At 53.9% G+C, this 23,778-nt stretch overlaps 11 protein-coding genes across 11 annotated transcripts; 4 read left to right on the forward strand and 7 right to left on the reverse strand.

The window, feature by feature from the left end:
* Positions 1 to 616: 616 nt before the first annotated feature.
* Positions 617 to 2,212, forward strand: GLOTRDRAFT_115159 (uncharacterized protein; the record flags this gene model as incomplete). Its single annotated transcript, XM_007866054.1, has 6 exons — positions 617 to 736; positions 806 to 1,114; positions 1,167 to 1,280; positions 1,330 to 1,720; positions 1,775 to 2,097; positions 2,120 to 2,212. 6 exons carry the CDS (start codon positions 617 to 619, stop codon positions 2,210 to 2,212), a joined length of 1,350 nt encoding a protein of 449 aa, XP_007864245.1.
* A 427-nt stretch (positions 2,213 to 2,639) lies between these two features.
* Positions 2,640 to 3,594, forward strand: GLOTRDRAFT_23825 (uncharacterized protein; the record flags this gene model as incomplete). The annotated part of the gene is made up of 4 exons (XM_007865685.1): positions 2,640 to 2,682; positions 2,785 to 2,956; positions 3,009 to 3,427; positions 3,485 to 3,594. Coding segments are annotated over 4 exons (744 nt in total), but the record flags the coding sequence as incomplete, so codon positions are not given.
* Positions 3,595 to 3,908: 314 nt separating this feature from the next.
* On the reverse strand, positions 3,909 to 4,502 carry GLOTRDRAFT_16324 (Ctr copper transporter; the record flags this gene model as incomplete). The annotated part of the gene is made up of 4 exons (XM_007865671.1): positions 3,909 to 3,944; positions 3,999 to 4,098; positions 4,153 to 4,422; positions 4,474 to 4,502. Coding segments are annotated over 4 exons (435 nt in total), but the record flags the coding sequence as incomplete, so codon positions are not given.
* A 274-nt stretch (positions 4,503 to 4,776) lies between these two features.
* On the forward strand, positions 4,777 to 5,434 carry GLOTRDRAFT_73653 (yippee-domain-containing protein; the record flags this gene model as incomplete). Its single annotated transcript, XM_007866055.1, has 5 exons — positions 4,777 to 4,869; positions 4,925 to 4,980; positions 5,034 to 5,090; positions 5,153 to 5,256; positions 5,306 to 5,434. 5 exons carry the CDS (start codon positions 4,777 to 4,779, stop codon positions 5,365 to 5,367), a joined length of 372 nt encoding a protein of 123 aa, XP_007864246.1. The 3' UTR covers positions 5,368 to 5,434.
* Positions 5,435 to 5,672: 238 nt separating this feature from the next.
* On the forward strand, positions 5,673 to 6,515 carry GLOTRDRAFT_38017 (Rpr2-domain-containing protein; the record flags this gene model as incomplete). Its single annotated transcript, XM_007865725.1, has 3 exons — positions 5,673 to 5,959; positions 6,027 to 6,109; positions 6,178 to 6,515. 3 exons carry the CDS (start codon positions 5,673 to 5,675, stop codon positions 6,513 to 6,515), a joined length of 708 nt encoding a protein of 235 aa, XP_007863916.1.
* Positions 6,516 to 6,621: 106 nt separating this feature from the next.
* Positions 6,622 to 9,076, reverse strand: GLOTRDRAFT_137516 (uncharacterized protein; the record flags this gene model as incomplete). The annotated part of the gene is made up of 3 exons (XM_007866056.1): positions 6,622 to 7,452; positions 7,516 to 8,172; positions 8,876 to 9,076. 3 exons carry the CDS (start codon positions 9,074 to 9,076, stop codon positions 6,622 to 6,624), a joined length of 1,689 nt encoding a protein of 562 aa, XP_007864247.1.
* Positions 9,077 to 9,803: 727 nt separating this feature from the next.
* Positions 9,804 to 10,888, reverse strand: GLOTRDRAFT_99242 (uncharacterized protein). The gene is made up of 4 exons (XM_007866057.1): positions 10,663 to 10,888; positions 10,430 to 10,578; positions 10,140 to 10,368; positions 9,804 to 10,084 (listed from the first exon to the last, which is right to left on the reverse strand). Exons 3-4 carry the CDS (start codon positions 10,186 to 10,188, stop codon positions 9,930 to 9,932), a joined length of 204 nt encoding a protein of 67 aa, XP_007864248.1. The 5' UTR covers positions 10,189 to 10,368; positions 10,430 to 10,578; positions 10,663 to 10,888; the 3' UTR covers positions 9,804 to 9,929.
* A 1,385-nt stretch (positions 10,889 to 12,273) lies between these two features.
* Positions 12,274 to 16,475, reverse strand: GLOTRDRAFT_137518 (uncharacterized protein; the record flags this gene model as incomplete). Its single annotated transcript, XM_007866058.1, has 18 exons — positions 12,274 to 13,374; positions 13,428 to 13,499; positions 13,552 to 13,621; positions 13,672 to 13,736; positions 13,794 to 13,863; positions 13,927 to 14,151; positions 14,203 to 14,285; positions 14,343 to 14,454; positions 14,508 to 14,535; positions 14,593 to 14,840; positions 14,898 to 15,004; positions 15,055 to 15,175; positions 15,242 to 15,541; positions 15,594 to 15,721; positions 15,779 to 15,849; positions 15,907 to 16,057; positions 16,117 to 16,262; positions 16,322 to 16,475. The coding sequence occupies 18 exons, from the start codon at positions 16,473 to 16,475 to the stop codon at positions 13,009 to 13,011; spliced, it is 2,517 nt and encodes an 838-aa protein (XP_007864249.1). The 3' UTR covers positions 12,274 to 13,008.
* A 60-nt stretch (positions 16,476 to 16,535) lies between these two features.
* GLOTRDRAFT_58230 (carbohydrate kinase) lies at positions 16,536 to 17,591 on the reverse strand. The gene is made up of 4 exons (XM_007866059.1): positions 17,519 to 17,591; positions 17,403 to 17,460; positions 17,232 to 17,334; positions 16,536 to 17,181 (listed from the first exon to the last, which is right to left on the reverse strand). Exons 3-4 carry the CDS (start codon positions 17,283 to 17,285, stop codon positions 16,615 to 16,617), a joined length of 621 nt encoding a protein of 206 aa, XP_007864250.1. The 5' UTR covers positions 17,286 to 17,334; positions 17,403 to 17,460; positions 17,519 to 17,591; the 3' UTR covers positions 16,536 to 16,614.
* A 285-nt stretch (positions 17,592 to 17,876) lies between these two features.
* On the reverse strand, positions 17,877 to 19,146 carry GLOTRDRAFT_127478 (uncharacterized protein; the record flags this gene model as incomplete). Its single annotated transcript, XM_007866060.1, has 2 exons — positions 17,877 to 18,425; positions 18,487 to 19,146. 2 exons carry the CDS (start codon positions 19,144 to 19,146, stop codon positions 17,877 to 17,879), a joined length of 1,209 nt encoding a protein of 402 aa, XP_007864251.1.
* A 1,122-nt stretch (positions 19,147 to 20,268) lies between these two features.
* On the reverse strand, positions 20,269 to 23,496 carry GLOTRDRAFT_127479 (uncharacterized protein; the record flags this gene model as incomplete). The annotated part of the gene is made up of 4 exons (XM_007866061.1): positions 20,269 to 21,495; positions 21,544 to 21,631; positions 21,681 to 21,995; positions 23,441 to 23,496. 4 exons carry the CDS (start codon positions 23,494 to 23,496, stop codon positions 20,269 to 20,271), a joined length of 1,686 nt encoding a protein of 561 aa, XP_007864252.1.
* Between the last annotated feature and the right edge of the window lie 282 nt (positions 23,497 to 23,778).

The following is a 23,778-nucleotide window of genomic DNA, read 5'->3' on the forward strand; positions in this document are numbered from 1 at the left end:
CCGAAAGTTATGGTCTCTATTCATACCAATCTCATGTCAATCACATTCCATGCTGCCCATCATCCGTTCGACACTCAACTAACAACGCTGAGGGTTTCCAGTCGAAGTAAGATGAATTGTTTTACTTTCGGAGTATGGTACGCAGTGCTCCATCTACTTGATGCATCTTCGGGGCGGTCGACCAAGATGTTCTCCGGACCGTAACGACTGCTGTGTTCGGTGCCTCCTGCAACTGAATATGCAAGTTTCGTGCTGGCTGGCTGTCGACTGAGATCCATTCTGTAGTACTGAGCGCAGACAATATGTAGTCCAGAGATGCGTAGTCCAAAAAGACGAATGCGGGAATCTATCCCAACGCATATGATCGCGGTACGCGTTCAAGACCGGACGCGAATCCCGCCACATTTTGCCACAGCCACATCACTTCTTCGCGTATCCCAAGGCTTTAACTTTGCCTTACGCGAGATTTTGCTTGTTCTCCTTGCTGGACGGAGATTCTAGCCGGGCTGTATTGCTGGCGAGGATTCTCCCCGGCTAGCCATATACAACAAAATGTGAGTAGGACGTTTGCTAGTAGCTTGTGGGCTGCACGCCTTAGATGAAGTCATACACATCTATGTCCCAGGGTCCTCCTCCCTCAGACGCGGGACCTTCACGCGCGGGCACCCCGCAAGTGAATCCACAGGCTACTTCTGGAAATAGCCAGACGTACAGCTTTTCCCAATTCCAAACAAATGTACCGGCTACCTCAGCTCCCTACTCGCAGGCGCGACCGTACTACAGCCATCCTGGGGCTACTTGGCAGAGTCCTTGGCCCTACTACCAACCTGGACAACCACACCAGCAGCAATATCCTCCCACTCTACAGCAAATTCCTCACCCTCAGCAGGTTCAGCAACCCGCGCCGGCACCTGATGTAAAGCCTAAATCACCCAGCCCACCCCCGCCCCCGAAGTTCAACCGAGAATGGGATGCGATTATCAAGTCCTTTCTAGAGAGGGCGGGTCTGAAACAGACCCTGCGTGCATTTGAAAAGGATATGGTGGTCCTCAATCCGGACTTCGAGGAGAAAGAGATACCGTCTGCTCTGGCACAATTACACCAGGAGTTAACGGTGATTACACTTCCCGACTTACATTGTGCTCCATTCAAATGCACCTTCTTAGCGACTCCAATCTGAATCTCACGACGATTCGAAGCCTACTAAGCGGCCTTTGGAGGAGAAAAAGCTCGATTACATTCATCCCTCGAACCGTCACGAACCTCGTACACCGACGTCAGTGAGTTTGCTCACGCCAGCCGTCCTACCTCTGACTCGACTGTTCCTAGATTAACAAAGAGATCGCCGTGTTCCTGGCAAGGAATCGTGCTAGGAATGATGCGTCCAATCGTCGCGAATTCCTAAAATCCCTTTCGGAAAAACGCAGACGACTGTTGGGAGATGGTCCGCACACACACGATCAGCTGGAGCAGGTTGCCTCGTGTGCTCGCACGGACGCGAAGACGATCGACAGAGATTTACAAATGAAGTATGATATTGCTAAGAATGAGGAAGGGCCTCTGCGGAAGACCATCAAGACCGAAGAGGCCGCTTCAAATGGGGAACTTCGGCAAACCACAGGGACTAACTCACATGCCGTTGACCAACTTACGCCTGAACGATATCCAGGTTTGGATGAGCGAATCAAGAACATCGAGACGCACCTCTCCGTGCGATATGGTGAGCCGTCAAGTTATCGATCCTGGTATGCGAGCCTGCCCTGATCCTTTCCAGTACCCGCAATACCACATTCCTTCCTTGACCGGATCAGGTTCCTCGAAGATCACATTATACGTCTTGAGAAGGAGTACCCTCCGTGGGCGGCCCTGCACTTCAATCAGCCTCACCGTGGTGTAAGTCGTTCCCCCATAGGTTCCATCGTTCACGGGAGAGTCATAATCCATCAAAATGTAGTGGCCCCCACCACCTCGGCCCACACCGATTATCGTGCCTTCACACCTGACAAGGAAGGAAGAGATGCCTCCGCCAGCTCCTTCGTCAGATCCGGCGGTCAGCCAATCTCCTGTAGTGGGGAAGGGGAAGGCGAAAGCCTCTGCGTCGACGGGCAAGAGAGGGAAGGATTCGAGCTTGCTGAAGGCAGTCATGGAGAAGCTCGAGGTGCAAAAGGCGAAGGATGACCTCGCTAGAGGTGGAGAAGGAAGTGGTACCTAGCAGAAAGTCTGGTGCTGGCAGTAGCAGTAGCAACTTGCTTTCGGACTTAAATCGGGAGTGCAGAGTATGAGCACTGGAGCAAACCTGCGAATATTGCCACCCTCTATTTCACCGCCGCTGAAGCTGTGATCTTCGAATGTTTGTGGCCTGATGTGCTCTGATCATGACTTGCCTGCGGCAATAGGTGCGGCAAAGTCCGATTGCTGGACGCGTCTGCTTCATTGAGACGCGTCAGTGCAGTACGCTACCGTTCCAATACCCGAATCCACAACTCTCCCTCGAACCCCTTGCACCCAGTGAACCATGGTGAGTTGTGTCTACGCTATTTGATGCATTGGGCTGACCGCACTGCGCATTAGGCACGCCGTTATGACAGTACGTGACTCTAGGAGGGCAGGATGTGGGAGGCTTACGCTCGGATTTAGGTCGAACAACGATATTCTCGCCTGAAGGTACGTGCTGGAGATCCGGTACACTGACTATACATGCTTATAATTTTTTCAGGGCGTCTCTACCAAAGTAAGCTTATCCATGGTGTCGCAAGTGAATGCCCATCTCACGATCCCATGCAGTCGAGTACGCCATGGAAGCCATCTCGCACGCAGGAACAGTCCTCGGCGTTCTAGCAAAGGACGGCGTAGTCCTTGCGGCCGAGAAAAAGGTTACAGGGAAGCTCTTGGATATGTCGGGCGCGAAGGAAGGAGGGTATGGGGGCAGCGGGGAGAAGATCTTTCTCTTAAACTCGTGAGTGGCTATACCCTACAAACCCGTACATTATCCTGACAATCATGCTCAGAAATGTCATAGCTGGTGTTGCCGGTATCACCGCCGACGCGAACTCACTCGTCAACTACGCCCGTACCGCCGCGCAACGTCACCTCTTTACATACAACGAGGACATCCCCGTTGAAATGCTCGCCCAGCGACTCTGCGACATGAAGCAGGGGTACACGCAGTTCGGTGGTCTCCGACCGTTCGGGGTGTCGTTGCTCTATGCAGGGTACGACCCGCACTACGAGTTCCAGCTCTACCACTCCGATCCTTCAGGCAACTACTCTGGCTGGAAAGCAACGTGCATTGGGGCGAACAATGGCACAGCTCAGAGTTTACTGAAGCAGGAGTACAAGGATGAGATTACGGTGGAGGAGGCGATCGGGCTGGTGCTTCGAGTGATGAGCAAGACGATGGACAGTACGACATTGGGTAGCGAAAAGCGTGAGTGGCAGTACTATCTTCCGTGGTCATGGCTCGCTCATGTCTGTCCTCCTGCAGTTGAGTTCGCCGTCTTGACTTTGGACCGGAACACCAAGCAACCGAAGGCCAAGATTTACAAGCCCGCCGAGATCGATGCTTTACTACAACGTCATGATCTAGCAAAGAAAGATGAGGATACCGAGATGAGCAGTACCTGATGTCGCTGCTTTGGACTGTATACTACCGTACTTCTTCCCATCCTTCCAACGTGCTCTGGCTGATCCGGATATGATTGCGGATGATATGGTCGTGTTCGTGACCGAGGTGAGATCCAGCATAATGTTCCCAAATATACTGCAGAAGTACAAAGAAAGATGATTCCACAATAACCTGATTGCACGCACAACGCCGCGCATCAATGGCAAGCCATACCCTTGCCAGCGTTGGCTCCTGATAAGACACTGTCCACGTCCATGTGAGAGCTGAAGATGTAGTTCCCAGCCGCTGCTCCAAGCACAACAGCAACAATCAAGTAAGCCTGCATCCAGTGACTGAGCGCTCTGTATACGTGGGATGCATAGGATGGACTCACGTTGTAAGTCATGAATACCAACATGAGGAAGAACGAGAGGAAGACAGTCAAGCCATATGTAGCAGCACGGAGGACTCTTGGGATGGCAGGTACAGGAGTCCTGTAAGCACACCGTCAGCACAGATCAGTAGTGACGGATACGTCAAGCACACACCCCGCTTTCTTCAGCAACCGCCTGCCAGACAGCAGGCCCGTCTCCTCCAGCTCCCCGTCCGGCGTGTTCCTGCCACTACTCCTTCCCTTCCCTTTACTCTGCTGCGCCAACGACAGCGCTATCCTGCGGTCGAGCGTCTTCTGGAACTCGCGTAACCATTCGTAGAGCACGCCCAGCGCGACTATGGCTATGAACGACAGGACAAACTGGCCCTTGGTGTAGATGTGCCATTCGGGGAATACGATGCAGGTGTCCTCGATTTGTGTATTCCTGTGAATGGAATCAGCCTGTTCCTATGGGCCAGATCCGTGCAAAGCTCACCAGAGCATGTTCATTGAACACATAGGCATATGGTGCCCACCGTGGTCTCCGTGGTCCATGGCTGGTATACTCGGCGAGATGTCGTAGAGAATAAGAAGGTCGCAGGGAGGAGGTTGGCGTTCGTAAACCTGTACGATGCCAGTAGTCTGGCCTGGAAGCTGGAAATGGCCCGTGGCGCAGACCAGGCCAAATATGGACCCATGTGGACCCACAAATACCGCCCTTATCCGGGCTGCTCTGTGCCAATGGCTTTACTCATAAACGTCTCTTGGTTGGGAGGCTTAGCAAATATGCGTCTTCATCATGGCCTCTCCTACGTCTGATACTAAGCAAGACGTTATCACGGTTTACCAAGGACGCCCTAACTTCTCTTGTTCTCAGTGTGCGGCAGTCATAGTGCGTCTAGCCCAGGACGATGAGAGCTGCCTTCTGAGGTATCTGCGTTCGTCAGACTCTCCAAGATGAGCTCATCAGCAAGCACTTCTCTGGGAGGGAAGGGAGAGGATAGTGAGCCAGCAAGTCTTGTCGTTCGTCGAGCAACTGACGACCATGCTCTGAAGTCTGATTCACTCTGCCGTTAACGTGAAGCTAGGAAAGAAGGAGGATAGGCATCTGCTGTACGTTAATCTGTCCTATCTCAAGCAGTACTAGCTCACGAATTCTCTACATTGATACATAGAACGGGCGTGCATACCGTCGCCGACGTCTTTTGCGTAGGCTGCAATGACCGGCTCGGGTGGTTTTATCACAAGGCAGCAGACCAGTCCCAGAAGTACAAGGAAGGTCAGTCACGTCGGCTTTGTTGACCTGTCTCACTTGACGCTCGCCATAGGGAAGTACTTGCTGGAACGAGAGAAGCTCATAAAGGACAATTCATGGACTCTTGATGACTAGGATGGCGTGTATGGTGTAACTGCAGTGTATGTATGTATTCTATGATATCTCCCTGGGCACAAGTCGTAAGACCAATATGGAGCGTCCGTACAGGGCCCGGGTAGTCCGCATAGTAAGCTGAGACCGCCTGAATCGGCCTGCACAGTGATAGAGCTTTAGCTATAGCTGTTCCGGAGAAAGGAAATGCTTCGGATTTCAGACGATAGAGCGTGATGTCCTGGGGGAAGCATTCCATACATGCGCCCACAGGATTCGAGTTTAGTCATATCCCTTTATGTAACTTGTATTCGATCCACCACCACTTCATGGCGAAAAAGACAAAGGACGAAGCTCCCAACCCGAACAGCATTAGCAACAGGGATATCCTACAGCGCCTGAATTTCCTTTACCAAGCAGGCGTGTATCTCAGCACTCTCCCCGGTGAGCCGTCTAGTCGTGCGACTCCCTCCTCTGGTCGTCCACAGAAGAGAAGCAAGAGAAAGAGAAATGTCAAACACGATGACATACGAAAGTCGAGAGTATCCTCATTCGACCTGGCCCGGACATACATCGATACGATGAAATCCGTCGGCCAGAGAACGGTCGTCAAAATGTACGTGACGTCGCTCAAGCTTTCCTTCCCTCGAGCCTCATGTTCACGGGCACCTCGCGTATGTCAGGGATCCCTCTGTCAAAAGGACGCTTTGTAAATCGTGCAACTCGGTTCTCATACCGGGCACATCGGCCACAGTGCGCGTTAAGTGTACGTTATATGTTATATCCCTCGGAATATCTGAGCCCGAGCGCGCGTTCGCATGTCGCATTCTCCAGCGTCTTCGTCTCACGGCCATATCGTAACATACACATGTTCGACATGCCATACTTCACGTCGGATACCGGCGCCCCCAGTGCTCCTAGCGGAACCGGGTATCTCCTCACAAGAGCAGGGTGGATCAAGCTCCCAACCAGGAGGAGAACAACCAGCTACCGGGGACGACCAAACTATGAACGTCCTCCCAGAACGCGTACAGGAACATGGCGAGTCATCGCCCGCCAAGGGTAAGAAAGGACGCAGGACTGTGGCCCCTCGCTTGCCACCTTTCTTCGAAAGAGATGTCGGACATGTCGTATTTCGCGGAAACGAGAAACTCGAAGAGAAATCTCCGTAACCTTGGCAACTATTATTATCCGTCCACACAGTAGTGGACCCGTATGTGAACTATTCTAGCATTGCATATTTCGAGGCGAGACGCGCAGTCGCGCCCGCCATGCCAGTTAAACGTCAGCTAATACCTCCACAATGATGTCTTTTACAGTCCTTCTCTCCCACTCTAAATCCTCTTCCGGAGGCTTATACGTGGGAGGCGGCCCGACCGCGCAGAACATGACGTTCCCCAGAACCTCGTCCCGAGGGCCATCGCGAACGCGCACTCGGTGGGACACCACTCTTGGCACGACCTTCGCGACATCCACCTCCGATATGTCCATCACCTCCTGATCTCCCTGCTCCTGATCCTCGATGTCAAGAGGATCGTCCTCACGATCCGGGTTCGGTTCTAGGTGACATCCCCCGCGCAGCTTGCGCGGGGCATCTGGATCATCGCCACCATCACCTTCCTTCCACTCCCAGCTCACTCGCACGGTTGTCATGTCGTCGATCTCACTCTCATAATTCTCCGTCCTCGTCGAAGCGGAGAGTTGCCTGGACCGGGTATGCGAATGCCTGCCTTGCAATTCGTCCAGGGTGGCGAGTCGTATTAAATCGGTGCCAGTGCTATCTCCGAATATGACTCGGTAGGCGCGTACGAGGTCCTCGACGTCGATGTGCGCCCGCCTCGTTAGCATAGTCCCGTCCAGTTCCGGGTGGTGTCTAGTGGCGGCGAAGAGGTCGGCCACGTACAGTGACAGAGCCGGGTGAAGGTGAACGAGCGTTCGATCTTCCGCGAGTTCACGAAGATATTTCAGTTCCGATGATGACATTAGTCCTGTCCTGGCAGCAGTCCCAGGTAAATTCAGGTCGGAGCGCGATCGCGAATGGTGGGATAGGATAGATTCCCGAATGCTGCTTGTAAGAGCTATATTAGCACTCATTGCGAATCTGTCTAGCTGCCGTGGTTCGTCAGGCATCAGCTGGGATCCGAACTAGTGGAGGAAGCGTGAACAACCCACCAGGCCATTGTGAATCGCCGGACGCTCCCGCTCATCCCACGGGCAAACATAGACCACAATGAAGTCAGTGGGCAGATTCCACACTTCGCCTCCGTCTTCGTCTATAACAAGGCGTTTGTCGGCCAGCATCTGCAAGAACGCCCTCTGGGCAGGAACGCCGACATGCTCCAGGCCTGAGATCACCACAGCCCTAGGTAGAGTGGACAGAGCGAACGTCGATGGAGTAGGTACGATGCCAGAGTCGCTGTCCGCGAGGGCTTGAGCGAGAGGGGGCCGGCCTTTCGCCCGCCTCCGGACTGTGTCCGGCGTTGTATTGAACGAGAACTCGGAGTGCTGTTCATCTCGAACCCGTACCGGGCTTAGCAACGGCGACGAAGACGTCGTAGTCGGTGTATTACTGTAGTTGTTGTAATCTGCGAAAGGGTTGATCACATTGGACCCGGACGCGGCCAGCTCGCTCGCATTGGACGAGGAGCGAGGGAGGAAAGAACCGGATGTGATCGTGCTGTGTGATTTGCGGGAGCTGGACCGTTTCTTCCGAGATGAAGCGGATGCCGACGGCTGTGGGAGGAAGAGGGAGCGCAGGAAGTCCCCCGGGGGCTGTCTGGATTTGCACTTGACTTTCTGTGTTGTATACCCGAAGACGGCGGTGAGGATCTGCGAGGATAAGACAGGCACGTATTAGAGCCCAAAATAAAGGTGAGTAGTTCTGAAGGGCCAATGATCAAGAACTTCCGAGACGCAGGACGTTGTAGCATGACTGCTTGTAACGAGTCAAGCTAGTGACGCAAACGAGGTATAGCACCACGTCCGCGCCAACAATGCTCGGAAGGAGTCAAGGTGCGATATGAAGATGGAACGGCAGTTAGATAGGTACAGATACCTATTTCAGGCCGTAATATCACCATCAGCACGAAGTATGTGCTTCGGTGAGACTAGGCGTCAAAGAGCTAGACGAACTGCCATCTCTGCGTCAAGATACAATAGACAGCAATAGCAATGGATCCGGCCTAAGTTTATAATCCAAAGCGCAACCATCAGGCTACTCGTATGCTGCACCAGAATAGTGCTGAGACTATGGGTAACACAGCATACATCGCAGAACTAGCAGTCTCAGCGTAATTTATGGGGCGAAAACGGACTCGGAGGCCAGCTACGTGGTGCAGGGCATGTCGCCATGCTAGCCACCATATATGGCAAGACTGCGGGCCTGTAGCATGCGAGGGGAAGCGCCCAACCTTATGTTTGCGCCTCTTGGAGTCCCGTCAATAGCGACTTGATATGCCGCTAACGAAAGCGGCATCTCGAGCCCTATAGATGACAGCGCTTTCGCAGGTTGTGTCAAAATCTCTCGACTCACCGAGACAGCTATCTTCTGTACAACGCTGATATCCTCTTCATGCGTGCGGAGGATCAGGTTCTTGTCGCCAGCCGCAAGACACAGGAGCAGCGATTGAAATACGACTGGCTCTAAAGGAAGAGAGGGCGCAGCCGCCCTGAGCCTAGCCAAGAGATCAGGAAAGTAGTCCGAAGTCCCTGGGGGCGATGCGGGGCTGGCCATCTGACTTCCGCTAGCAGTGACTCGTAGCCTATGAGAACCCGTATGGTGCAGTAGGACGTAGAAGGTAAGCCAGTCTTGATGGTAGTGGCGAGCAGGTATGGCGGGCCGCTGCGCAGACTGGTATCCACCGCCACTGATGATGGCTGCTTAAAGGGGTCTGCAGATATCAGTAGTCTATTGGACCCGCCCTGATTCTGAGTCTGACCACTGGTAGGGGAAGTAAAAGCAAGGACTAGCGGCCACAGTCTGCCCTGCTTGTGGCAGGCGCCTGTGGCAACGCGGCAACTCAGCCGCTGAAGAACACAGGCGTGTCTGATCTCAAATCTCGCGTAACTGATTTAATTATGACTGAGGACGCTTAGATGGGGAGTCGTAAGACATACGATACCCATTACTCACCCCCTTGCGAACGAGCTGTAAATCGAGGACACGGTGGTGAGAGCGCGCACCATGAGGAAAGAGGGCACGCGTATGATGGCCGACGGTCAGTCGGAAAAGGGGATAAATGCGGATTGCGAGTCGACATGGCGATGGGAGAATTCAGCAACTATAGCAGCCTGTTAAAACCCTCGTAAGGTGGCCATTTAGGACCGAATCCGCCCGGGTCAGGCGCCTCATTTCTTTTTTATATTACTAAAGGGAATTTGCACTGGAGTGTAGCTTCTGTCAGTCTGTTCTTATCTGCCCGTTCATCCCGCGGCGTGTAGTCCGCGTTTCGCTTTCACCCGGCCTGGCGCTCCCTCCTTTCCTTCTCCCCCGACATCGACCAGCGTTTCCGCGGGAGACGCATGGCGGGCAACACAACCATCGACCTACAGATCGATGACTCGTCCCCCACCGTCTCCTACCTGCCTTACCCCGACTCTCTCACCGTTCCCCCGGACGTGCTAGGCGGCTGGACACCCTCGTTCTCCAACGCGACGCTCACGAGCCTGGGGGAAGTGGGGAGCGGCGAGAGCCTGCACACGACGTCCAGAGACGGCGCGACTCTGTCCATCCTGTGGTTTGGTGCGTACTCCGATCACCCTTGCGTCTGCCTGCCGTAAGACTTTGGCATGTCTAGGGAATGGCATCCAGCTCTTTGGCAATCTGTCCGATGCCACGTACGACATCTTGCTCGATGGAACGTCACAGTCGTCGTTCAATTCATCGTTGGAACAGAATATCCTGGCAGAGTTCAGCAATTTGCCAAATGCGGATCACAATATAACCCTTCGGACACGCATTGGTTCACCTACTGCTGGTCTATCCTTTGATAGCGCATTCATAACTACGTCGACCGACCTAATCAAGTGCGTCTCTCCATATCGCATCCACTCTGCTATTCATGTTAGTGTCTGTTCGTGATCGTAGCGCTACTGTAGCGGCAGTAGCTGTTGACATACATTCTATAACTTTCTCCGGTTCATGGGGTTATCAGTTCACGCCGGTAGTCCGGGGCGAGCAGTTCCCATTTTACGTTTCGAACGCCGCCGGAGATACTGCGACACTAAATTTCAGCGGTTAGTCCTCTGTGCCTGTGCAGAACTTGCCGTATGTCGTGATGCACTGATACACGTGCACCTGTCACTTTCGTTAATATGCAGGGAGCGCCATTACTGTCTCGGGGTTCCGGAATGACGGGTCTGGCAGATATAATGTTACTCTAGACGGCACCACCACCTCGTTCGACGGCCAGTCCTCCTTCACTGAACCCGCGTTGCTGTTCTACGCGACGGGGCTCAATCCCTCGATGTCTCACACTTTGACGTTTACGAACGCCGATGCTCGCACTTTGGCCATAGGATCTGTAAATGTCACGACCGTCTCCGGAGGCTGCAGGTAAGTTATGGCCATCAAGCTCACTCTGCTGCTCATTCTAACGGCTCAATGTCTGCCCCTCTTGCACTGTCGAATTTGAAATTCATTCATAGATCCTGCGGAGGTAGCGGAAGTCTCTCGTCATCAAGAGGCTATCCACGAGGAACGATAATCGGGCTCGCGACAGCATCTGCGATCGCTTTCCTGATCCTCATCATTCTTGTCATGCTCGTCCTCTGGAGGCGGCGGCGCGCCCTCCTCCACAACAAGCGTTGCCGCGCGATGAACCTGTTCTCGCCTTTCTCCCGAAAACGCGGACCCCCAGACTTCGTCGACATCCGCCCCGACATCGGCTCTGACTACGGATACGGTATCAAGACGCCACCCGAGGCGCTGTCCCGGCCGATGAGCGAAGCGACGCTCCGGAAGCCGTCGTACATGAGTTTCACCATGGGCGGGCGGCTGTCCCCCAACTGGCAGTTCCCGAGGCCGCCGAGAGAGTACGCGCCACACTCCCAACGGAATAGTGCAGCCCGGTACTCCGACGTCATCGATATCTCGAGGCCGACACCGCCACTCTCGCCGGCCCCTCACCACCATACCCGAGACAGCAGCAGGGGTGGCCTCCTTGCATTCGATGCGCAAATACAGGAAGTCGAAGGGGATAATGCTCACGATGATCGGAACTCGCCCGATTTCCCGGTTTCGGTGGTCTCGAGGCGGTCAAAAGAGTTCCCGACGCCATCGCAAGTCGCTTATTCCGGTGACATTCCTCTAGCGGTCACGCCACACTCTATGGGGCGGCACGCGTATGCGAATGTCAGAGACAGTACCGGTGGTAGCCTGGTGGACAGCCATCTCTCGGACGAGATGCGCCAGCAAGAAGAGGAATATTTGTCGGTCAGGAATGTCAGTCCTTTCAGGGTCTCGTTTCCCCGGACAATCAACGGGAAATCCAGGCCGTCGTCTCAGCCACCTACCGCGCCTTCTGCCCAGGTTCCAGATGTTCCGCAGGTGACTGTTGAGCAGCCGGCCCAACTGCGGGCCTCAGCGTCGTCGCTCCGGCGGGCTCGCGATCAAGTTTTCTCGTTTCTGGATTTTTCTTCCTCTTCGTCTTCAAGTCGGAAGCATCGTTCTGAGATATCCTCCCATTCTGCTGCCACCTCCCATTCGCAGCCATCTTCACTATATGCCACAGAGCATATGCCTAGTAACAGAGAGTCAGTCGCTTCCCAACCACCTAACCGCGCTTCCCTCCCCGTCCCAGCCGACAATAGACATCCAACCCTCGGTATTGTTACTGAACCCACCCCGCCTCTCCCCTCTCGCCGAGAATCGAGGCGCCTGTCGGAAATCAACTCTCCAACGGACAGTATACCTATGTCAGTGTCCGACATCCAGTTCCGTCATCCGGATGACGGTGACTCGGATGTAAGCCCTTCCAGACGCACGAGCGGCTCTCACCGACCTCCCCATCCCCCGTTGCCTCCGACGCCATCTTCCACAAACATGTTTGCCACCCCGCCCTTAATTGCGCAGAAACTGCTCGGGAGAGCACCGGGAGGCTCGACGTCTACCCAAGCTCGACCGCAGGGTCCCCGACCTAGCTCATCATCTGGGAAGCCGGCCGGATACGTCCCGGGCATGATTAGACCGCGGTAGCCATCGCCAATGTGGCATTGCGTGCATGTGCCCGAACTCAGTGCTATATTTCTTTGCATCTACGATTAGGCATTCCCGATGGCTCGTCCTAACCATCAGTACCAGAGGTTTGCTTGGCGCAGCGACCTCCTTCCTTCGAAACAGTCCACGAACTATGCTCCTGTTACTGACCCCGATGCCAGCTCACGAATTGCCCACGTCTTTCCCTACGAACCAACTCTTCTCTGGGTGTACGGCATCCGGGATCAAGGACTTGTAACATATACCACACTGCATTGATATCGTGCTCACCGCATCTTGTATCTTTACAATACAATCTAGCTAGCCGCGCATCCAATATCCGAACGGTGTATTAGGGCAGAAAACGGCATTAATCCGGGGAGTATTGGGGTTATTGTATAATAACGAGGATAATCATTGCCTGGCCTCGCCAGCATGTCGCTACTCATTTCCCACCCATTACGTGGTACTCAGGAGGGAGGCGCGGTATCTCTTCTCAAACCGAAACTGACAAGACGCCTGACATCCATGAAGACGTCGCGCTTTTGGGGCGTGCCTTCCGGCTTCGGTTGAGACTCGATGCTGGGGACAGGGCTTGGCAATGGAGGGGATCCTAGACCGGAGAGCCCGTCCTTCCCCACTAGCAAGCTGGGCAGGTTTATGCGGCTACCGCTGGGGCTCATCAGGCTGGCTGTTTGGGACGCCGCAGGTGGATCCATATCAAGGGAAGACAGGAAAGAGGTGCTTTCCAGGTCCCGTTTGGTGCTCGTCGTGGTGACAAAGGTGTCCAACAAACTGTTCTGTTCGGTCTTCGGCGTACCTTTCAGATCCAGAATCTAGGAAAGGATATGTCAGAAAGATCTCGAGATATGATGGAGATTAATATTACTTTCTGGAAGTTGGAGAAGGAGTCGTCGCCGATCTGTAGAATGTAATTCAAAATAAAACCATCCGCAGGATCCTGAGTGGCGATTAGTTCCGAGTTCATGGAAATGACAAGCCGTGGAACGTACGATGGGTGTTACGATGACCTTCAGAAGCGCTTCCAGCCTCGTGGTGCTCTTCGTGACGCTCCGAGCATAACTGTAGCTGACTGAGAATTCCGATATACCGATTGGACAGAAATAGCGTACCTGGATGACGAATCGCCGGCGTATTTCAGCAGTGAAGCTTTGACTGCCTGCAAGTCTATCAGCAACTACAGTAGTAAAGACTCAGTCACTAGCAACTCAAAATATCAGGGCTGACTCATTACCTGCTCGGCGCCTATCTCCTTCAACGGCCTGCTCTTAACGAGTGCATTGGTAAACCGTGTCAGAATAAGACTATCGAGGTGGCAACGATCCGTCAAATAACCATGTTACGTTTGGTAGGACAGCGCGACTCACCTCGAAGCTTTGTCTAAGAAATTCCGGAAGTATTTCTTCTGCTCCACCATAGGCTTGACCATGTCGACGACCTGCTCTATCGCATTGACTAAGTCAGGCACGTAAGGCGATTGTCCGGACACCTGGTTCAAGTTCGCCCAAGACGTCCGGGTCATAGTCAAGAACGAGGGCTCGCAGGCTGCTTCCAGTTCCCTGAGCAGGACTGCTATGGCCGCTGAAACAACACTAGGCGGCCATCGTCAGCATCAGTCTACACGATAATGTGAAGATTGGTACCTGACGAAGATGTCTTGTTCAGCCTGGAACGTGATCTTCTCCTTGAAGTCGTCATTGATCTTCTCCCGTATAGTCTCTCCGAGCTACGCGACAGTCAGTTGGCATGGTACATTGTCGAGATCATATCAAGAGCGACGTACCTCTGCCGCTGTCCGTTGGCAGTAATCCGCAGTGTTGATGAGCATGCAGGCGTTCTTCAACTCGTTCGCGTCGTACCGCGTTTCCGTGGACTTGCGAGGCTGAGTAGGAGGTCTGCAATGTATCCATTAAAATAGCCCACGATATGCGGAATAAGGGACACCCACTTTTTCAAGCCCGCAATCAACACGTCCTCTAGTCGTTGCGTAAGCCCCACGCACTAACCTAAACCAGAGAGAAATTGGAACTAACCAGCATACGTCCTCAACCACTTCTTCAGCACCTCTCCCAAGTCGTACAGCGTCTTCCCGGTGGACAACTTCGCACACGCCTCGAGGCTCTGCCGATAGACGTAAAACAGCTCCGTCGACGACGGCAGGACTACGACTGGAGGCGCCTCGGCTTCGTCGCCGTGCTCAGAGGCAGACGCAGTGTCAATCGAGAGGCGGGGTTTAGCGGACTTGGAGGCCAGATGCGGGGCAAGCATGTTCGCGATCGCCCTGTGCAGATAAATCATGAGACTAACTGTACACAGGAGACAGAGAACAAATGCGTACTTGTCTTGCGCGTCTACGAATACGCCCAGGTGCGGCTCGAATGCCGAGGAGATTGGCCTGATCGGGCGGGAGGACGAGGGCGACGACGCCTCGAGGATCTCCTTGAGCTATTGATCGTCAGCGTCCCAGCCTGTACCTGGAAGACGAACAGACCAACCGGGGCACCGAGCTTCCTCGCCATCGACGCCTCAAAGTCGAGCGTCTGCTGTAGCGTATCCAGGAGCAACTTCACGTCTAGAGCCGACCCTGCCTTCGACAGCAGGCCCACCATATCCTCCCTTACCACGTACCCAATATCAATCAACACTGCGCATATACCCTCCCGCATACCCCAGCGCACTTACCTCGTAAAGTCGACAAACTTCGCCACGAGCGCCCAGCCGACACGCCACTCCTCGGGCCACGCGCCGGCCGCCTCCGCGTCGTGCCCCTGCAGCACGCGCCCGAACCAGCGGAAGCGCCGCTCGACGTTGTCAAGCCCGCCCGCCTCGTCCGTCGCCTTGAAGATGCGGCGGTACTCGCGCAGCTGGAGCGCAACGTAGCGGTCGACGAGCTGCGCGCGGACGTCGGGGCCGAGGAGGTCGGCGCAGAGGCAGGCGGCGTAGAGGGTTTGGTGCGAGGGGGAGGCGGAGGTGTGCATGTGGCTGGGAGGGAATGGGGGTGAGTAGGCACGCGGGTAGGAGGATGGGGACGTACAATGCCTCGAAGTCTTTGTCGATCTTGGTTCGGAGGTCGCCTTGAATTTCTTGGATGCGTCTCCATATTTGAGATATACGCTGGATGGAGGTGTACGACTTGAAAGTTGCCGAGATCTCCTTCACTGCCTGTAGTTAAGACAAGTATTGGGCATATAGTGTATGCACGAGCGAAGGAGGACTCACGCCTAAGCTGTTGACTATCTCATCATATCTCTTCTCGGCGACCTGCTCCTCCAGTTGATTGAGCGCATTCACTAAGCATGGATTGTCTCGTGAGGACTGGGGGCAATCTAAAGAGTACAAACACGAACCGAGCATCTGCAGCCGCTTCAATGTCGTCATGCTCAGTATGAGATTCTTCTTCGCGAGGTCGAGGACTTGTATGTCCTTTGTGATATCCCTGACCACTGCTTCGGACTCTGCGGCCTTTTCGCGAATGCGGGACATTTGTCCCAGCAGATCCTGACAGTAGCAGCATCGCAATTGGCGCACGGATTGAGAGGTAGACTGCAGACACTCACTGAAATCATCTCCTGGATGAGTTGCATCCTCCTCGGATTCTGATCCCTGCGCAGCTGCTCATGCAGCGCGTCGATCTCCCTCTGCAGTTGTTCCTCATCCTGGGCGAGTTTAGCTTGCACGCTTTCTATCTTCGCCAGCGACGCCTCTACCCCAACCCATTGTCAATACCTCCCTGTTGTTACTTGACCTGTACGCTTCACGAACCGTCCGGAAAGTACGAGTTGAGCACTTGCACCGGGTTGAAGTCGTCGGCGAGCGCGTTAAGCGGGTCATCCTCGGCTTCCTGGATGTTCAGCACGCGCTGGAGAGATAGAATGAGCTCGTGGGGGAGGGGTCCGTCGGTGCGCGTCGCGTACATGGCTGAAGGGGACAGGTGTCACGGCCTGAGATGTGCTTCATGACAGTGACATCTCGACAAGTCGACAGTCGTGACATAGCGAATTGTATCCTCTGCGACATAATATACATAACAATAAATTTACTTCCCCCAAGCAGTGCTATAACGGTCCGGCAAGCTTGGTCAACTGTTCCAGCGCGTCCTCCATCTGCTTCTCAGTCGTGTCCGCGGCATCCACCACGACCACCCCGTCCTCCCCCTCAGGGCTCTCCAGCGTCGCCAGCTGACTATCCAACATACCCACCTTCATATAATGCCCCTTCCGCTTCTCCATCCTGTCCTTCAGCAACTCCCTATCGCCCTTGATGAACACGAAATACGTAGGCAATGTATTCGGATGCGGCGGGTCGAGATGGTCCGGCACCGACTTCGGCTTATACGTCCCCCTCAGTATATCCCGATAATACTTCTTCAGCGCCGAGCACGTAACCACGATCCCGCGGCGGCCCTTGTGCGCTGCGTCCGTCTCCTGCTCGACCGCGACGTGCTCCGTCGTCGTGCGGATGAGCTCCAGCCACGGCTCGCGGTCAGCGTCGTTCAGCGGGTGCCCCGCCGCCATCTTGTCGATGTTCGCCTTCGGGTGCAGGTCGTCGCCCTCGATGTAGGGCATGCCCAGGTGCTTGGAGAGCGCCGTGGCGAGGGTCGTTTTGCCGGTGCCGCAGACGCCCTGGGGGTTCGTGTCAATGGCAGCGTCGCGTCTCGAAAGGAGGGACCCACCATGACGACGATGAGCATAGGATGGTTCTCCTTCGGATGAGGTGCGTCGGACATGATGACTGTAGACGTGTGATCGAATGGGTACCGGCAAGGAAAAGCAAGACTATAAAGGATGACCCAAATTAACACTGCGAGGTACATTCTGGCATACGTGTATTGCAGGATACGCACTATACTTTGGTTTACTGCTAGCGCTGACACGCACTGATCCTGCTGAGTAAGTGGGGCTCTAGCATAATAACAGTATTTTAGCGCTTTCAGCTTCGCAGCAGAGCTTGGATTTATACCTGCTATCCGCAGAGCGAGACTTGCTGTCTCCAGCTGCGCAGAGGGGACTTGGGGAAGCAAGAAACTGGAAGTGAGGGAAGGCGAAACATCGGATCGGACAGATTGAACATGATGTCAGCCAGTGCATGCACTTTGCAGCAACGGAGACGCGGGCCGGATTTACCGACGATAGAATCGAGCCGATCATGGCAGGAATTATACACGAAAAGTGCACTGATGCCTCGGTATGTTGCAATCAAGCTAAACGTACACTAGTGATGAGACAGGGTAGTATAAACTATCTGCATACGGAAGAGAAAAATAAAATCTAGAGGTATGTGTTGAGAGCCAAGCCAGATGAAGCACGGACGCAGCCATTCAAGTAAGCAAAGACTCCTGAACCCCAGGGACATGGCCAGAGTCACCAGTACTGCAGGAGAACTTGGCGGAAGCAGCCGACCTGCGGAGAGCGCACCATTCTTTCTTGTAGGCCACCGAGCGGCCAGCGCGAATCCCTCTCGTCCGTGGTTTCTTCACGGTTTCGACTGGTTTCTTCTCCGCGACGGCTACGGGAGTCTTCTGTATAGGTAGAGAGTTCGTGGCGTTGGATAAGGCAGAGCGTCTTTCCTTCCTGTTTGAAACGGGAGCCTTGTCTATCCGCTTCTGGACAGCACCGGAAAGGACCGATTTCATGACTTGACCGCGTATCGTACGAGCATGGTTTTGGTTTTCCAAAGCTTCGCCGAAGGACAATGGTACGGAGTCATTCTTTGCGACATCCTCCGAGCAAGTGTTTGCGTCCTCATGGTGCACGCTATCGGCCTCCGAGATACTGAGTTCTCCAGAGACGTCCGAGTCAGTGGCAGTGGCCGCACTTAGCTCCTCGGTTTCGACCAGGTCGGTGCGAGAGATACCGCTACTTTGCTGCTGTTGAAGGAGAACGATGGTCAGCACCAGCTCTACGCACTCGGAAGTGCGTGTCACTCACGAAGACCGTCCTCCGCGAGTCCAAGGGCAAGAAGTACCCTAGAGATCGCAATCGCACGACCTGACTTAGTTGTGAACGACGAAACGTCGCGACGGTCTTCCAAGTTATAAGGCTTATGCAGACCACCAGCATAATAACCGGAGTGAAGAAGCAACCAGCCAAAATATCTTGCAATGTCTCGATCGTCGTGTAAACTTGAGCCCTTTGGAACAGGTTTCGCATGACCAGGGGTAGCACCGAAGAGCAGACGTGTTTTACGTGTGTCCACGAGCATACAAAGAGCCAGGATACCGATTCGTTCGCAAACACGTATAGGAGGCCTAGTCCATCCATAGGAAGCATGTCGTCCTCGTCCAGTAGAAGACCCTTGAGAGACTGGAATGGATCAGCCCATCGATAGCATTCAGCACCGTTGTTTGGGTCTTCAGAGATGTCGCCCGCCTGGATAACGGCGGGAATCACCGCGACAAAATCCACAGGGAATATTTCTTCCTGGACAGAGTCGGATGGAACGCCAGGTAGGAAACCAGTCAGCAAGCCCTTGACAGTATCCACTGGGGCGAGACTTCTTTGAACCAGCGAGTGAGAGATATCGTCGACCGGGACGACGAGCATTGAGACCATAAACGCCATGAACAGGTGGAAAACGGTCAGGAACATTGCGAGCCGGATAGTCGTGTGAAAGAACACCGAGGGAGCGCAGATGGGTGACAGTAAGGCTTTCGAGGATAGAGAGTCCAGGGGGGAGGAGGGAGAGTCCACTTGCGTTCCTGCTACGAACCTGTTCTCCACAAATTCGCGTGCGACAGAAACATTTGAACCACCTCGTCCCCTTCACGTGAAGTAGTCCAGATCGAGCTACGCTCAGATATTATTATTCGCTACAAACAGTGTTATTTCAGGGGACAGATAACACGCCCTGGAGCTGCAGTGTTGCTGTTGATTCGAACTCACGCCGATTCAGACTTACCAGAGCTGGTCCATATCGTGGAAGACTTCTTGTCGACAATGTCTGCATCTTGAGCCATTCCACATTGATGCATAAACCTGCATATGCATTTTCTACGAGACGGACGTGCGTGACAGACGAACACAACGTTGATGAAGTTCAGAGTGGATCAGATAGAACATTAGCTATTTCACGGACGCACCATCTTTGATCTGCTCAAAAGGAACAAATGAAGTACCGATGTATTCATCGCAATCAAGGATAGCAATCCGTGTCAGTCTGAGCCATCCAGCAGCAAATATGACTATCGTGTCTAGTACCTACTTGCCACAGGCGGACTGACGATTCAAGATGATGCATTGGGGATAATAAGGGAATCTCGTCGTTTGAGAGACCCTGTACCGTGGTGTACCTGGAACAGTGGCATGCAAGAAGTCGAATCGTGTGTGCGGCCAATATGCCACGCGCGTGAGGTAGGCGAAGCCCTGTCAACTACATGTACAATCCGTGAACGGCTTTGCATTTGCTACAACTCATTTAGGTTTCTACTACTATACTTCAAGTATGCAAGGTATGCGGGATATCAAATGACCATGATCCAGGGGGGGGGGGGCAAGAAAAGTGGGGAAAGCAAACAAGTAAAAAGACAACTCAAAAAGATCGAATGAGCCACCCTGGGCCGGGGGAGCAACTAGCAGGTGAATATATGTACAATTGTATGAAGACAAGGGGCGAGAAAGATGCGATGGGGTTTAGCTGTAATATACAGTATATGCATTATTTGTACCTGTCGCTAGATGCAGCAAATGAGGGATATACGAGACGGTCTGGGGTTATGGCGTTCTGTGCGGCCGAGGATGTTCAGGGGGTGGGTGTAGCCTCGGCTGAGAGAAGTCGATGGCATCGTATGCCGGTGGAGGCTGATCATCGTCTTCGCGTATGCTCAATTCGATGTCCCGCAACGTCGCTGCCAGCACGTCGGGGTCGTCCTGGTACCTCATGCCCATCAGCGTCTGGGAGTGACTAGCCCCGAACGGTCTGGCTACCCCAGAGTCCCTCATGGGCGCAGTAGCCGGTCGACGACGAGTCCGACGCCGTTCTCGGGCCAGTTTTGGCGGCAACGAGCTCCCGCCCCGATTATCATTATCGTGCTCTTCTGCTGGAGATCGCAGGGACGTGATAGAGTGCGAACGGTGAAGCTGAAGCCTGTGAGGGTGAAGAGACATAGGAGAGGCCGTCGTGGCCGAAGGTATGGACCACGGCTCAAGGGACAGACTCGTGGGTGCATTAGATGACATCGGTGAGCCGGTGTTATTGGCAGAGATAGACGATTCGTACGTCGGACTGACTGGCGAATGGCTGGAGAATGAACGATGCATCCACGGTTGGTCGGGCCTGGGCCTGTCGTATGCGACCGGAGGAGTTGGCAGTTCTCTCCGACGGCCAAGCGACCCTGTGGTGGACATGTTCGACATCGAAATGGATCTAGGAGGATGATTACTACCAGATATACTTGCAGGATACTGGTAATTTTGGGACGGGATCTCTGGCGTCACCATCTCGAGGAAAGACTGTACCCTAACTTCGCCAGGAGCGGAAGTGGCGCTAGCGGGGATATCGGAGCCCGATGACTGCGACATCCCTGAATCGAAGAGCATAGACGTTCGGTGGGTGACACTAGGTGATGCCGAACTGCGGCTCGCGGGTCTAGGGCGCGGGGGAGGTATGAAGCTTCCCCGGACGAGCGTTTGCCACTTTCGTATTGAGTCAGCGGAAGCAGACGAGCTGGGACCGGCGGTGGAAGGTGAAGGAGATCTGGCCCTATCGCGGTTCTCGTACTCTTCGGCCTTACCGGCCTTTTCCCATTCCTCGACATCGGTCATCAGCAGAAAAGCCGTGATGATAAGGTGATCTATCAGGACGATGGGAATGGCACGATAGTCAATCTTAGGGCCATCTCCCCTCTTGAAGAGAGTCTCGAACACTTTGAGCCGCGTCGGACTGGTCAGAGTAGATGGCTCTAAAACAGCCACTGGGCCTTTCACATTATTCGTGACGCACTGCGCGACGTTAGCTGAGGCACCCTACAAAGGCCGCAGGGAACGTACATGATAGGCAGATCCTACGTGCTTCCACTTCAACCGGTCAGGATAGTCTTGCAGCATGAACTTCCTGGTGCTGAAGAGACACGACTCACTGTGAGTACCCTTAGTAGCACTACAACACGTCCAGGCAGTGTACGCACGTAAAGGTGGTCCCAAACACAAAGAACTCCTCCGACCCCATCCAACTGCTCTTCCCTATCCATACCAAGATATCATTGACGTTTGCTTTCTTCTTGCCCTTGCCTTTCTCGGGGTTCGGCCATCTGATGGATGCGGCTTTGGTATATCCGCCCTGCGCAGTGTTGGTGCGCAAGATGGAGGTCGTCCTTCCAGATGTCTCGATAACATAGACTGGGTTGTCCGTGAGCTCATCGGTTATGGCTGTATCCAGAAATGATGGTGATGACAGCGTGAGTGTGAGAAGGGGATCCTTCTGTATCTTTGATGAATCAAAGCTAAGACGAAAAGGAAAGACTGAGGGTGAGGGAGTCGTCCTAGGAAGAGATTCGAAGGAGCCGGGAGAGGTGGTCGGACGCTTCAGAGTGAAGGGTGTGATGGTGGACTTCACCATCGTCGTCCTTGTCGAACCCGACAGCGAGCGCTATAAAGCGAAGTCAATTTTTCTAAGCTATGCTGATCCCCATACGGCGCCTTCCCCCGTTGTCACTGGCAACGGAGGTATAAGGGCGTGCTGTTGCGTCGATCCCGATGTCGATTGATATGACAGCACGTGGCTGCGCTGGCGGTTAGCAATGTCACCTCAACCGCCTCGATCAACCGCACCTGCTGGAAGAATTTGGAAAGGCACACAGCTACGGACGTCGCAGGAGGCTACGCTTTGGAGGTTGGAACGGCGATGGGCGAGAGACTCAGAGAGAGAGAGAGCGAGAAGGTCGATATTACCGTCAGTGGGATTCTTTGGAATCTTCGGTTTCCGGCCCCCACGGCCTCATATGTACGCGCGGGCGGTAGATTTAACCTATTTACACGTAAATACGTGGCACTTCGCATTATGAGCAACGCCGATACCAACGGCGGCGGGTACGCGTATATTTCCAAGAAAAACAGCATGAAATTCATCCGAAATATACACTACCATCGGTGAAGATACGTCAATAGCAGTCGCAATCCTCTCGTTTCTCCACAGTGATTGATTGGACCTGACTCGCTCGAGGACACTCGGTGTCAGTGCTCGGCGATAAGAAGCAGTGCCAGATGACGTGCCTGGTATTTCCAAAGTGAGCACAAGGTTGCACCGCATCTCACCTTTCGAGAAGCCGTAACATTGTTCCTGGGAAGCCTATGGGCGTTGAGGAGGCGCTTAGTACCGCTACAGTACTACATACTAGGAAAGCAATGAATCTATGTGAATCCTATAGGAGAGCTCGCTGTCAAGAGGTGAAGTCCAGGACGTCCCCGCACAGGATATCTGAACACTCAGACCGCTCACTTGATTCGATATGGTTGACGAGGTTGACGCAGCTTACCGGAGGTGGACTTGGTGCGAATCGGATGGACAGGAAGAGTGCAACTTCGAAGGAATCAGCGTCTCAAGTTGTTGATTGCATTTCCTCGGGTGATAAGAGATGCATCACTGTCACCACGTTAATCGACCAGTACTGTAACGAAACGTCAGGCTTTTTTATCCAAGGTCGTCAGAAAGGAAGCTAAGCGCGGGCGGAGCCTCGTCAGTGGGTCAGGCCCTGTCAGGCCGAGTCGCCTTGAAGCCCCTGACCCTGTAGAAATGGTACGAAAACTTCAGCGTGCGTTAGGCAGAACATCCATAGGAAGCATGTATGGACGCAGGTCAGAGTTCCGGCTAGGAATGCGATGGTCGTTTTATCACCCCCTTCGTTTCATGGCGCCCGATGCCTCTTTAAAAAAACGGATTTTAACGCACCCAGCGCCAAGCTTGGGATGGGCGTACCGTTCAAGGAACCAGCAGTTCAAGGACATCCTGTTTGAATCGCCCATTGCCGGTTCTTTGAACCTATAGTACAAATCTGGCCAAAATAGCCGAACAGCTTGTTGAGGAAGAAAGGTGTCGGTGGCCCATATTCTCCCGGGACACTGCAGGAGGACTCGGACTACGGAGCCACATCACACGAAGCCACATCCGGATCCAAACAGTACATCGGCTTTGGAACTCCGCTCGGCCTGGACCGAAGCAAACCTCGACGCGTCTTTCATTTCAAAACCGCCACTACCGCGTCTCATTCCTTTCACCACCACTCAGCC

The sequence above is a fragment of the Gloeophyllum trabeum genome, assembly GCF_000344685.1.
Source record: "Gloeophyllum trabeum ATCC 11539 unplaced genomic scaffold GLOTRscaffold_00004, whole genome shotgun sequence".
NCBI lineage: Eukaryota > Fungi > Basidiomycota > Agaricomycetes > Gloeophyllales > Gloeophyllaceae > Gloeophyllum > Gloeophyllum trabeum.